Source organism: Ornithorhynchus anatinus, chromosome 3 (assembly GCF_004115215.2).
Source record: "Ornithorhynchus anatinus isolate Pmale09 chromosome 3, mOrnAna1.pri.v4, whole genome shotgun sequence".
Classification (NCBI taxonomy): domain Eukaryota; kingdom Metazoa; phylum Chordata; class Mammalia; order Monotremata; family Ornithorhynchidae; genus Ornithorhynchus; species Ornithorhynchus anatinus.
The window spans coordinates 32,132,834-32,147,867 of record NC_041730.1 but is presented as its reverse complement, the minus strand read 5'-3'; the positions used below and the strand labels follow the sequence as shown (position 1 = coordinate 32,147,867).

Genomic DNA, 15,034 nt, shown 5'->3' with positions numbered 1-15,034 from the left:
GTAACCAGCAACAGGGAGCCAAGATAGGAAATATCTAGGAATATGCTAGTTGTGGCCACTTAATGATCACTAAGGGAATTATGTCTTCCATTCCACACTACCTCCAACCACCCCCTTCAGCGGACAAGAATACTACTCTGATCTTCTGAGCATATCCTCCTATAACAGCATAAAAAACTGTGAAGGCGTGGCCTAAGTTTCTACCTTGGAGAAGGTCACTCAAAGCTAAGAAAAATCATGAAGCACCTGGCTGTGATGGCATCAGGACAGAGATGCATCTGACCAGGTTCTTGCCCAACATTTAGAATACAGAAGAAATGCCTGAGGACTTCGGGTACTACTGAGAAAGCTACCAAAGTATCTCACTGCTTTCCATTTCAGGCAAGATTGAAGCCAGAATCTTTTAAGACAATATAGGCAACTAAGCAGTACTTGAATCTCAGTGTGGCTTCAGATCAAAACACAGTATACCCGTTATGATTAATTGCAGCATTAGAGAGAAAGGAAAGACGCAAGTAGCTAGGCCAAGACTGCTCTTCCATCTTCTGGCACCATTGATAGACAAGGTTCTCTGGCACCTGCTAAGCAAATTTGCCTGGTCTGAGAAGTTTACCAAGATCCTTAGGCTACTTGAATAATAATGTTGGTATTTGTTAAGTGCTGACTATGTGCCGAGCACTGTTCTAAGCGCTGGGGTAGACACAGGGGAATCAGAATGTCCCACGTGGGGCTCACAGTCTTAATCCCCATTTTACAGATGAGATCCTCATTGTCTTGTCTGACCCTTTCCCCCCATCATTATTGGCGTAAAGTGTTGTGCTTAAGATTAAGTCCTTTTCAATCTATTCTGTGCTTTCATGTTTGAGGATGGAACAAGGGTCCTAGAAGTTTGAGTCAGAATATGCTTTCAGTCCATGGGGAAATTTCCAGGTCTACAGGTTATTTGAGACCAACTGTTCTTGAGGCATATACACAAGAAAATATGTATTGTGGATCGATTTACAAAATGTTGGTCCACAACCTCTTTAAGATGCCTTGGATCATTATCCCAAGCCATTGGATTACAGTTCCTTATATACAGCATACAGTGTGAGTTGTTCTGTTGAAGGTTGCCAGGAGAATTTTCTGAGATAAACTTAAAGTATCTTCAGACATTCCCAAACCTGAGACACATAAGTTTAATTTAAGGAATAGAAATAGAAAGAAAGCTAGACTAGGTCCCAGTTATCGTTCACCCGAGATATACGGGCTTCTTAAAACATCAAGCCAAAGTTCTGAGTTCTGTACTTAAAACATAGCAGGATGTTCAACGCAATTATGACAATGGCAGTGGAAGACATAAAAATCCAGAGAGTTTCCCATCCTGAGTTTCAAAGGCTCTGCCTGGCTTGATTGACTCTCATTCCCAGGTGATTCTGGGAAACGTAGGCCACTTGTCTTCTGGGATGTAGCGAGTCCCTGGCAAGTATCCTTAGTTTTGCCTTCAGTTTCTTGACCCCAACTCCACCTCCAGTGGATTAATAACCATTACTATAACCAGATTCTAGCAGCCTAGTTTCAGCACAGATTTATAGATTGACAGTAAAACCTGAAGAAAACGCAGGAAGGCCTACTAACATCAAAGATTTTCAGAAGCAATAAGGTACTTAGTATTACCTCACCATTTTGTTACCTAAGCAGTATACTGGCCAGCAATATGGGAATAGATAGAATTCAGAATTAAAAAGATTAACATGAATTTTTGAAGATTGACAGAGTTATGCCAACTGTGTATTCACAGTTAATGAATAAAATACAGTGAAAGGAACCAAAACTTTATGGAGTAATCTGAGGAAGTATGCAAGGCCTGACAGGATTCCACTCCTCTGTTGCCCATACTACGCCCATACTGTGACTTAAAGCCACAGAGCATCTCCTTCACTCCGCTGCCCCCAGGGGCTGCCTTTACAACATAACATCTTTGGGAAACTGCAGTCAAAACAGATTCAGTGACCAGAAACTTTAGTGGGTCTTTACACCTTTCACCCACACCACTTTTCCCTGCAAAATTGCTATCTCTCTGGAGATCACCACTCTTTAGATCCCCCATCCCTGCACAGCCATATCCCAGGCTATCTTCCCCCAACTTGGGATCCCTACCTATCCTGCCCTTTGATAAGCTTCATATCCATACCCACAACACTGACCTCTCTACCAACTTAACTCCCTCACCCATTGTGCCTCTTTGGATTGTATACCTCCTAGGTCCAGTCCCAAATCAAATCTACAGAAGGCTTTCTCATTATCTTCCTGCTTTTGTGCTGTGGAATACTGCTCATGAAAATCTAGGCACCAGAGTTTTGGACTGGCAGGAAGCCTGACTTATACCACGCATTCAGGTTACCCAGGCAGTTGGCAGATTAAATGAGATCAGCCATCCTTACGAGAAATATTCACATCAGCTGCCAACTTATCTGAATACCTGATCCCCTATTGGTAATCAGAAACCAAAAGATCTGTTGCTAAATATGAGAAGTACATGGGTATAGCATTATGACTGAATCATTTTTCTTTTTATGAGCCTATTTAAATATTAATGAAATTATTTAATAAAATATAAACATATAACTACAATTTCCAATTCCCTCTCCCAAATATTTTAGGCTAGGCAGAGGGAGAAGATGAATGAAGAACATAATAAACGTTTATCAGACACTGTTGATAAGCTACTTTCTGAATCCAATGAAAGACTTCAGCTTCATCTTAAGGAGAGGATGGCTGCCCTAGAAGATAAGGTATGATATTTTGATAGTTATGAAGTAATTTATTTTTGTCTACTCTAAATATCAGAATTGTAGATGTTACCCTTCACATTCTGCATATTGATGGACAGCGCAAATAAATGCTTAGAAAAATTGGAATTAATGCAGTTGCTTCAGAATTCGACATCTAAAATCCTGACTCTGCCACTTGTCAGCTGTGTGACTGTGGGCAAGTCACTTAACTTCTCTGTGCCTCAGTTCCCTCATCTGTAAAATAGGGATTAAGACTGTGAGCCTCACGTGGGACAACCTGATTACTCTGTATCTACCCCGGCGTTTAGAACAGTGCTCGGCACATAGTAAGCGCTTAACAAATACCAACATTAATTTGAGTTGTATAGCACATCACTGCAAATAAATCACCATCACGGTCATCAGCTCATTCAGTTGACTTCTCAATTACTGACAAAAACAATTATCAACATATATCTCTAGCCCCTGCTTTCTCCTAATACATTTAAGATCATTATGGGCTGGGAATGTCAGCTAATCTGTTGTATTGTACTCTCCCAAGCACTTATTACAGTGCTCCATACATCGTAAACACTCAGTAAATACCATTGATTGACATTAATTTTTGAAATTGTATGATTCAACCGTAAGTGTTTAATTTTATATGTTTTATTGCTTGCTTCCTCATTGCATTTACTTATACAATAATTTCTAATTTAAAATTCATCTCTACTTAAGGTCTTCCCATACTTATTTTAAAGTAGCCATTTCTGCATAAGACTCTTTAAAGAGAAATTTTTAGCAGAAAGCAGGCCTAACTTTGTATCATCCTAAAATAAGAAGGAATAGGCCCGTGCAGCAAGCTGGAGCTATGTACCCCTTGCCTTGTCTTAGAGGTCTCTTGGACCCTTGACATCAGCAGCTCTGGGTGACCAGCACAGTACATTAAATATTTTTCACCCTCTTTGCAGACTCTTTCACCACATAGTCACCACCCGGAAGGAGCGTCCAAAGTCCAGGCAGACTGGTGACAGTGATTTGGAGGGCCAAAACCCACCAGCACCCATGGATAGCACTTTGCTATTCAGATTAGATCCCTAAATGTATTATGATGTACACGTTTGGAGGCAGTATTATAGCAAAAATACTCTGGTGATCACAGCCTATTGCCTATAAGATCCTCGTGTTGAAAGTCTTCTATTTTTAGCTGACTAGTGATTCTGTTATAAATGTTTGCCCTTGAAGATAGCTGATGAAAGACTATGATGGCATAAAAGTTAATTTCCTTTCAGCTAACTAATTATTTGGAAAATAGGATGTAGGTACATAGGGGAAAACAAGGAGATATACCTATGGTGTGGCTGCCTCCAGCAATTCTTAATGTTCAGAAAAAATTTTTCCGTTATCAGCTCAATAATTAACAAAACACTAGTATAAATTAATATTGCTGATTATTAGTCTTTTCGTGTTATGACTGACAATTTAAGAATCATCACAAAAAAGTATAAAAATAAAACAGGAAGGATTTTTCCAAAAATAAATTCAGAATTCCAGAGACTGAATCGTTGGCCCAAAAAGGGAAAATGTAGCCACTCAAGTTACCTTTTTAGTAAAGGATCAATGCTGTATGGTTGCCTTTTCTTATTGATCCCTAGCAGGTGTATTTTCAAGAAAATTTTAAGGCACCAATTAAAAGCACCTCATATAAGCTACCTACACTACCTATAGAAAAATGATCTTCAAACATGGAATTCAGGCATCCATCCTACAATATAGGTAGTCGCATTCCTGTAGATAACCATTTTATCAAAAAATCATGTTATGTCATAAATACTTTCAATGGGAAATAAGAGTTCAGTGCAGGGAGGATTTGAAAGCAATTGAAATAGGACACAGATTCTGTCACACTGTGTGAAATTCAAGAAGATCGTGGCAGACGTAAAAGTCATCTAAATTTTATTCTGGTTAAAACTTGAAGTGAAGTGTTATACCTCACTTCATTCTTTGACATTTCTCAAGCACATTACTTACAAAATATATTATCACCACTGATTAGTCATTTTCTAGCGATAATGAATTTTAAGTTGAATTTTGTAGTTGATTCCCTTCAGGTTGTAGTTGCTGTTACTCCTGGGAGGCTATATCCATGACTGTCATAGAGACTGCCATGCATATTTGCACACTTCGTCACAATAGAGAACCTTTTTGACCCCTTGCCATTGTGGGAGAGAATTGCTCAGAGGGGCTAGATATTCATTTGGATTGCTTTTCTAGTAGTGGTGACTTTTAGCACCTCCTATATCCAGGAGCACACTTTGTGAAACATCTGATAGAGTAGTGGCATATGTGATCCTGGAACAGAATACCTTTGGGGCCTCAGCTGGAGCAGACAACACCTTGAGCCTCTTGGCACTGCCAGTGATTGGTAACAGGACTGCCCCAGTCTCAGTTTCTCACAGAGCTGCATTTTACTTAGCCAAATTGAATCTGTGTTATGAAAGCTATTCTTCCATTACACTCTATCCAAATCACCTTCTGAAAAGTCATTTTCTAGCAGGACTGTCTATATTGTCACCTTAAATTTGCATGGAAAAAGTGTCACCCCCAGAGGCAGAATGGAAACAGTTGCCCCCACAGCTGTTTGAGCTAGTCTCCCAGACTTGCCCATCCCAGTTCTATGGATGATAGGACCCGAAACTTTCCAAACCAGGCTGGTAAGATGCCAAAATTGTGGCTCTCTGATCTGTTAGCTCTTTGAAGCCTCTCCCTTCCCAGTTCCAATCCTTCCAGAAATACCCGACCCCTTTCCACTCTCACACTCAAATCGAAAAATCAGCACCTCTGATGGCGCTCCATTTTTAGATCTGTAGGGTTAAGTGACTAAAGAACAACTGGCTTAGGCATCATATATCCACCACTACCCTGTTTCCCAATCATTAGCAACACCGGTGTCTTCACCAGAGAGCAGTGATCTTAGCCATTCTACCCAATAATTTTGTTTCTGGCACCCACAACTGCCAGTTTTAGTGAATTCCCTTTCTAGCCTTAGTGCTTATGTTCGGTGACCCCATTGCTCTCCTCCATATACTTGTATCAACATAATGCTGATCATGAGGGCAGAGACCTGATGGCAGACACAGCAGGAGTGCAGAGGAGTGGGACAGGTAATGGTAGTTTTTTACAAGTTTTCTAGACTGTAAGCTTGTTATGGGCAGGGAACATGCCTACCAACTCTATGTTGTACTCTCTATGTATATAGTTTAAAGCGCATCTCACAAGCCCTCAATAAGTACCACTGTTGAGGATGATGATTCCTGAAGCCTAGTAAGGGACAATTAGTCCATCCCTTTTCCACATAGCCTTGCTGCTTTCTCCCTGGAAACTTCTAGGGGAAAACATGGCTGACGCATGACCTAAACCATGAGTCTGCCTGAGGAAAATATCAGTCAATGGTAAATTGTTATATTCACAGTGAAAATATAATTATCAATAAATATTCATTGTTGTCAGTTTGCTGAACCATGTTAGAAGAATACCTGGCATAATATTCATTTGGTCACATCATAAACGATACATTTTAAAATATGTGTAACTTTGCATTAAGGTGAAGTTCTCTAGTAGCAAACTTAAAAATTGTGAAACCTTTCTTTTAGAATTCTCTTCTTCGGGAAGTTGAAAATGCAAAGAAGCAAGTGGAAGAAATTCAGAATGAAAAGGTAAACGCTTCCTAATTTACAGAATAAATTTATTATTCCAGCACAACTCTGTTAAATTTCTTTCTAACTCTATTTTGTTTATACCAGGGAAATAATTGCATTGATTCCAGGGAGCTACAGATATAGGTAAAGCATGCTCAAAAGCTATAGTCAGTCTTTACACAGATACTGAATTCCCCTAATTATTTTATTTGATATTTATATTTAGCCAGCTGTTTTGGTTGCTAGTAGTTTGGATATGAATAAGCAACTGGTAGGGAATGGAGACAGGATTCAGTTTCGAGTGGTGTAGGCGATGGAGAAATTGCTTATTTCTCTCTTGCAGAGATTTTTCTATACATTTTATAGCGTTTAAATTCTGTTTCTCTTCTGGTGAATTTTTGAAACGTGTTTTTGAGGCACTGAATCCCTGAGGCTCATACGTACTGTTTTCTGGGCCATAGATACCCACTCCATGGGGTCCTCATAGCTCTTTGAGCTAGACTCACAGATTTGTCCCAAGCCTCTCACAGAAGCTGTGAGTTTCCAGTCAGGACTGAAAAGAGCTAAAATGGTAGCTCTGTGGCCTAACTGGCTCTTTGAAGACTTTCCCCTCCCAGTTATCATTCTCTCACTCCCCTCTCTCAAAATCTAAGCCTCTTTCATCTCTGTGCGCAACACTAAAAGAAACTCGGATTTTGGCCTCAATAGCTTAAACCACTTGTTAACTCTGCCATTGGCAGCAAGAGAAGCCATCCCACCTGGCAAACATTACCAAAGCCCAGCTGCCCATAATGTCATCTCTCCAATTCCTTCTCCTAACCCCTCCTGTCATTAATCCAGCTAAGAGGCAGCGTAACCTGTTGGAAAGAGTGTGTAAGTTAGAAAATCAAGGTTCTCACCTCAGCCCTGCCACTTGCCTACCTTGACCTTGGTTGGACAAGTAATATAATCTGTTTGTGACTCAGTTTCCTGGAGTTAAGATAGCTCTTCTCGCCCTTTCCTCCTGGATCATGAACCCCCAGTGTGAAAGGTACTGTGCCCTATCTAGCCATTATATTTACCTCAGCACCCAGCCCACTGGTTGCTGCATAGTAAGTGCTTTAAAAAATCACAATTTAATGATTATTACCACCAATTCACAGGCACCACTCTGAGAAACAAAGTGAGAATATGACGGATTTGGGGGGAATGGGTATTAGTAGCCGGGAGGTGAGAGGAGAGAACTGAGAGTTGCTAGAAATTATGGTGGTGAGGAGATAGATTGCCATCGATGAGTTTGTTTCTTGTATCCCCCTTTCTCCCTATCCTCCATACCACGTGCAAAGTTTTTGGATGCTGAGAAAATCCTTTAAAAGTGTGCATGTAGGATCTCACCTGCTTTAGTTCATTAGTAACCTGAGGTGGTATATTTTGGGTTATTTTGAAACATCTAATTTACAAAGCTACTGAATGATCTGACATTTCATCCACAATTTCCCAGGATCAACTGGTATTAAACATTGACTCACTGAAGACTGAAATTGACCAGATGAGGATCAGGGCTGCGTCACTTCATCACAGGTGTGGTATCAGCAAATAATGAAATTCAATACGTAGCCACAAAAATGATGTTCTTTGTTTCTACTGGATGTTTTTCTTAGATATATTTATTTGCCTTTAAAACCAACAAATTCAGGGATTGTAGGGGGAGAGGGATGTCAAGTTCATTTCATAATGATGGTGAACTTTCTATTTCCACGTTTCAGTCGACCGCATTTGGGCAGTGTGCCCGATTTCCGATATCCTGTGGCTGATACTCATGCAGATCCATACAACACAGCCTCAGTGTTGCGGCGGCCCCAGAAAGGGCGCCTAGCGGCTCTTCGGGACGAACCCTCAAAGGTAGTAGAACCAAATATATGATTTTTAGACCGAAATAAGCTTTGCTTAGAGAGAGAGCTCACACCAGCCTTAAGTTCAGAAAATATTGTTGTGATATTATGATTTGGGCTTTTCCCAGTAATATCGTTCTTTTATGAGCAGTTATGGCCTTCAGAGACTTTCTATTTGATCTTTACTCTAATTTCTTATGAAGTTCATAATGTGCTCTTGCCTTGCATTTGTGTGTGTGTGTGTGTGTGTATATATATAATATATTATATATATTATATATATACACACTATATATATATTTATATATTGCACTTAATGCACTCACACACAAACATACTCATATGTGATAAAATAGTTGACATCACCAAAACAAATGGAGAAACATTGTGTTTAAATTTCCAGTTTAATAAGAGCTGTCACTTCATAAAAATAATAAAAATTGTAGTATTTTTATGGTATTTGTTAAGCATTTACTATGTGCCAAGCACTGTGCTAAGTGCTGGGGTAGCTACAAGGTAAGCAAATTGGACAGAGTCCCTGTCCCACATTGGGTTCTCAGTCTTAATGCCCATTTTTTTTTTTTACAGATGAGTGAACTGAGGCACAGGGAAGTAAAGTGACCGACCCAAGGTCGCACAGCAGACAGGTGGTGGAGTCAGGATTAAAATCCAGGTCCTTCTGACTCTTAGGCCCATGTTCTATCCACTAGGCCACATATCATTAATATACGGATCGAGGATGCCCAGTTTCAGAATTTATCATTAGGAATGTGCCCTTCTGATTTGTTTTCTCTTTCTTGAGGTCTTAAGAGCAAAGATGGGCAAACCACATAACTATCCTGAGCCTCATTTCCTCATCTCTAAAATGTTGATTAAATATCAGTTCTCCCTCCTTCTTACACGTGGGCAGGATTGGAGATAGGAATTCATTTTGAATGGTTTAGCTGATCGAGAAGTCTTGTAGAGATTTTTCTGTGTTTTTTAAAGCCTTTCAATTCTGTATAATAATCAACATGTATCAATTATTTGATGCATTGAATTCTTCCCTTTCATTCATCAGACTGTCTGAACTATTTATCTTTTACTTAACCCAGAGTTTAATATAGTGCTTGGCACATAGTAAGTGCTTAACAAATATCACAGTTATTATTACTGGCAAGGAATCCCACACTCCCTAGCATCTTGTACTAATTATCTCACTGGTCCTAATTTTACTGTGAAACTTCCAAGATCCGAATTTAATATCCAGGGTCTGATTATCCAATTTTTGGGTTATTTGGACTCCTTCCCTCTTCCTCCCCTTTTATCTGTTTCACTATTTATTAAATCTCCCTTCTAGGGTAGCAAGGAAAGTGTTACATGTGTTGTCTGAATTGGTACTTTTAAAGTAAGGTGACTGAGGGGCGTAAAAAAAATTTTTGGATTATTTGTGGATCTTGTTTCTCCATCGTCAAGCTCTACCAGTTTTATGGCTAATTGAGAGTGAACTCTATTGAATCAGTAATTTGCTCCAGCCCATTAGGCTATAATATCTTCTTAATATATTTTTGCTAAAGAGAATAAGCTAGCATTCCTATTGTTAGAATGTAAAGAATTCTAAGTGGTTGATTTTGCTTTTACTAAACCTTAAATGTAACTAATTTGAATGTTTGAAGTAGATAAGTGTGTCACAATTCAAACTGAGTTCTGAAATGTACTTCTTTTACGTTTTTAAAGCAGTTATAAATGATCTACCTCAGGGATCACTTTCTGCTGAAATTATTTTAGAAATGAGTTTTTGTTTGGAGGTGCTTGTTGTTTGTAGACAAAACATTTTTATTTATTTATTTTTTTTTTACTGTTTAATAGGTGCAGACCCTTAATGAACAGGATTGGGAACGGGCCCAACAAGCTAGTGTCTTGGCAAATGTTGCACAAGCATTTGAGAGTGATGTTGACGTATCTGACGGTGAGGACGACAGAGATACTATATTCAGCTCAGTCGATATTTTATCGCCCAGTGGGCAAGCCGATGCCCAAACTTTAGCTATGATGCTTCAAGAGCAGTTGGATGCAATCAACAAAGAAATAAGGTATATATTCCTGGATGTATTTTTAACACATATAGAACAGATAATTTACCTAGGAATTTAGGTCCTTTTAGAAAATTTTAAAAAGTTTGGTTCAGATCTTTCAGGTGTAAAATTATAGATGCATACTCCTTGTTCTGTTGACTTTTTGAGAGAAAATCAAAAACATGAATGGTAAGATTTTCATTTTTGTGACTTCACTTAATATTTAATGAAAAAAGGAAAACATATTGTATCAGAATTTCCATTTTTAATGTCAGAGTAATGCGGTGAACATGCAGCCTGCACGTTTCAGAGTAGTTCTCCCTTTTTTCCCCTCTGGTGTTTAAGCACTTATTATGTGCCAGGCACTGTACTAAGCACTGGTGTAGAGTCAAGATAATCAGGTTGGACACAGTCCATTTCCCACATGAGGCTCACCGTCTTAACTCCGATTTTACAGGTGAGGAAACTGAGGCACAGAGCAGACAAGTGGTGGAGTTGTCATTAGAACTCAGGTCTTTCTGACTCCCAGGCCCGTGCTCTCACCACGAGGCCATGTTGCTTCTCAAAGAGTGAGACACTTCCAAAGTATGTGTTGAGTGACCTCTTTTAGGAATTCTAGTGGTTGGTAACTAGAAAAAATTTATAATACAACACACCTACCGTGTAATGATAAAATCCATAGAATTTCCCGAGATTGATTAAGAGGTTTATGTAATTACTAAGTGGGTGTAAATTGAAGACCTTTGCTATACCTAATGCTAGTTGCTGTGGAAAGGGAGAGTAACATTTATATTGCTCTAGGAATAACCTTTTTCTGTCTCATTGCAACAGAAGAGGTTTTAAAGGAACATAGTTCTCTATTTCGAGGTTGCATTCTTGAAGAGCCCTGAGTGATGGAAAATGCGTACGTCAGTTCATCTCATGTCCAAGTGTGCACACAGGTGCGAACGGGTTTTTCTGACACTGTCATATTCTATTCAGACCAGAACACTACTGTCTGCTGTAGCATTCTATTTAAAACATTTAGTGAAAACATACGGTTTGGCAGAACTGATGGTAACAACCACCACCAAATTCAGCCCGATTTCAGGAGAAGAAGATGCAGTCCAGAGCTTGCACTTAAATTTCTGTTTCTGCTTTAGGCTGCTCTGGCAATAGTCACTACTGTCGGGGGGTGAAATTGTATATGCAGAGAGTTCTTGGCTCTTGATGAGCTTGACTGGAGATTTGATATCCCAGAGCTGCTTGAATTATGTGTCTCTAATTTGGGTTATTTCTTTAGATTTAGTAATGTAAAGCCCAAAAAAAGTGTGAGCAAGTTGGTTCTAGCAACCAAACAGTAAAGTACATGAGGATTCATAATTAAAGCAAAGTAGCATCGCAATCATTATTCTTAATTAAAAACATGCTTAGTTTAATGTGACTTTCTTTAGTAATAATGTTACTTAAACCCAGCAGTGTGTGTTTGGTGACTGCATTAACTCCAGATTTTCTTCTTTCTGAATGAGACTATTAACAGTTGTCACCCTGAAAGTAACCAATAATGCCAACTCCCTTACTTGAAATTACAGATATTGATTATTAAATATGAGAAAGTATAAATTGGTTATTCCTTAAGCATGCATTCGTTGCATTTGTCTTATCTTTCTGAGAAAAACATATGACTCTACACCCGACTCTTGAGTTCTACAGATGTCAACTGCATGGTTCAAATTTTTCATTATTATGATGTAATTAAGTGCTTTTTGAAAAGCACTTTAGCAAATGTGTCTAAATACAAGATAAGACCTCCCTTTCCTAAAAGAAATGCACAGCCTAAGGGGGAGAGGATAATACACAGGACAATCCCTTACTCTCTGCCCCTCCTCCCCTCCCCATTCTCCCTACTCCCTCCCTCTGCTCTTCCTCCTTCCCCTCCCCACAGCACTTGTGCATGTTTGAATATGTTATTTATTACTCTGTTTTATTAATGATGTGTATATATAAATCTATGATTCTATTTATCTTGATGGTATTGATGCCTGACTACTTGTTTTGTTGTCTGTCTCCCCCATTTAGACTGTGAGCCCGTTTGTTGGGCAGGGATTGTCTCCATCTGTTGCCAAATTGTACATTCCAAGCACTTAGTACAGTGTTTTGCACACAGTAAGAGCTCAGTAAATACGATTGAATGAATGAACAATCAGAATAAGCAACAGCTTTATGAAATCCATTTTGAAGACACCATTTCAAGTATTTCAGTATTTAAAATCTAACATTGTTTGGACTGAGCAATTTGTAAATAAACACACCCCACAGTTTCTACTCTTAGCCAAGACTAGAGTATTGTGTTAGCCTCTTTGCTGGCCTCCCAACCTTCAGCCTTTCCTTCACTCCAATCTAAACTACACTCTACTTCATGGCAAGAGGATGGACTTGGGAGTCAGAGGACATGGATTCTAACCCCGGCTCCGCCATTTGTCTGCTGTGTGGCCTTGGACAAGCCACTTAACTTCTCTGTACCTCAATTATGTCATCTGTAAATAGGGATTAAGACTGTGAGCTCCACATGGGACAACCTGATTACCTTGTATGTACCCCAGCATTTAGGACAGTGCTTGGCACGTAGTAAGTGCTTAATAAATATCATTATTATTATTATTATTATTATTATCATCTTTCTGAATCATCATTCAGCCCACATCTCTCCTCCAAACTCTCAGCTGGCTTTCTGTGCCACTCTTTTCAGTAAACAAAAACTCCTTACAGACATTTTCAGGAACCTTCACCATCTGGTCCCATTTTACCTATCTACTCTCTTCCTCTGTTTTTAGCACATTTCCCTAAAATTCTTATCTAATTAATGGGGCTGCCGCATAGCCTATGGAAAAAGGAGTTGGGAGACTGGGGTTCTGTTTCCAGATTCGCCACTGGTCTGTTGTATAACCTTGGAAAAGTCACTTAAACTTTTCTGTGCCTCAGCATCTTTATCTGTAAAATGTGGCCAAACACCTGCTTTTCCCAACTCTTAGACTGGGAGTCCAGACCTCTGTGGGACAGGAACTGTGTCCCGTCCATCTAGAATATAAACCAGGCTGCTCTTAGCACGGTGCTGGGCTCAAAATGCCTAATAAATATCATTATTGTTAAGGTTGTTGATGTATGTGGAGGTCCTATTTTCAGGGGAACGTGTTTTCTACTTACTAGATAGTAAAACGTAGGATAGAGCAAGCCAAACCATGTAAGTTTGTACACTTTTCATGTAGCATTATCAGTAGCTTTATAATGTCAGCTGCTGTTGCCTATCAGTTAAGATGTAACGTGTGTGATTGTCACTTTAAGGACAGAGTTTACATTTTTACTTTTTGAAAGTTTTAAAACAAATTTGCCCGGAATCTAGTGTAGTCTAACTTGTTGTTACTTTTGTCACTCCTGTGTTGCTTTGTAAAGAAATAAAAATGGAACTTCTGAGCTGAAATACGAATTGTCATTCCAGAACTTGTTTAAGCTTTTCCCTAACTCCTCCAGTCAGCCAGTACTGTAGTAATGGGGTATACGTAAGGTCTTTGCAAAATAATTAATCTTTTTCAGTAGTAAGAAAATAATTCCTGTTTTTTATTTTGCAATTTTAGATTGATACAAGAAGAAAAGGAAAATACGGAGCAGCGGGCAGAAGAAATCGAAAGTAGAGTCGGGAGTGGCAGTTTAGACAATCTCGGTCGATTTAGGTCAATGAGCTCCATCCCCCCATACCCAGGTTCATCCCTAGCTGGTTCCTCCCCTCCTGGCAGTGGACGTTCCACACCAAGACGAATTCCTCATAGTCCAGCACGGGAAGTGGACAGATTAGGTATCATGACACTTGTAAGTACCGGTACTTTGTACTTTGTCATAAATATTTTACTCTCTTGCTGAAAAAAATAAACCCCCCAACAAACCACTGATATGCTTTCACACTTGAAAAAATCAACACAGGGCTATGAAGATGAGTATGCTTTTATCATTAAAAATGGATTTTTGAAAATTATCACTATGAAGACTGTAATAAAATTTGTTCTTGCCTGGACAGATTAGTCTTCTGTCTTCAAATACACCATTTTGTTAAGATGTGCTTTTCATATGGCACCATATTTGATGTTTCACAGAGGGAGTTAAGCATGGTCCCTGATTTCTAGAGGTGTAAAATCTAAAAAACAAGCATTTTGGGAATATACTGACCAATAAACGAATAGAGGCTCACTATAATTTTTTCTGGTTATTGGGGAAAGCTTCATTATAGAAATGGGAGGTGGTTTTGAAATTGATGCAGTTTCACAAAAGTTATTTATCTACTTATCCGAAGACAAAACACAAAGACTAAATTAATTGTTTGGGTGATTTGGGTTGTAAAGTTGTAATGTGCAGAGCTGAGTTTAAGTACTATTAAAAATATAGGACAGTGTAGCTATCTGGTGGGTAAAATATGGCCTGCCAATTGATTCACTCTGGCTGAATCTAAGATGTCCATCGATTGGTTGCCAGGTCCCTCCTATATCCAGCAGCCCCAAGGGCCATGTTGGTTGGGATTTCCAACTCCACGTGTAAGTTTAAAATGGCCCAGTGGAAAGAACACAAGCCTGAGAGTCAGAGGTTTTAATCCAACTCAACCACTTGCCTGCTATCTGACCGCTTAACTTCTC

At 39.2% G+C, this 15,034-nt stretch overlaps 1 protein-coding gene across 8 annotated transcripts in view; it reads left to right on the top strand.

Moving 5' to 3' along the window:
- The window catches only part of PPFIA1 (PTPRF interacting protein alpha 1), a 110,062-nt gene that overhangs the window by 57,207 nt on the left and 37,821 nt on the right, over nt 1-15,034 (top strand). For all 8 annotated transcript variants that reach the window (XM_029059609.2, XM_029059610.2, XM_029059611.2 and 5 more), the window contains 6 exons: nt 2,643-2,774; nt 6,407-6,469; nt 7,932-8,011; nt 8,197-8,332; nt 10,171-10,394; nt 13,988-14,219. In XM_029059609.2, the coding sequence (XP_028915442.1) occupies nt 2,643-2,774; nt 6,407-6,469; nt 7,932-8,011; nt 8,197-8,332; nt 10,171-10,394; nt 13,988-14,219 (867 nt within the window). The remainder of the gene's footprint in view (nt 1-2,642; nt 2,775-6,406; nt 6,470-7,931; nt 8,012-8,196; nt 8,333-10,170; nt 10,395-13,987; nt 14,220-15,034) is intronic.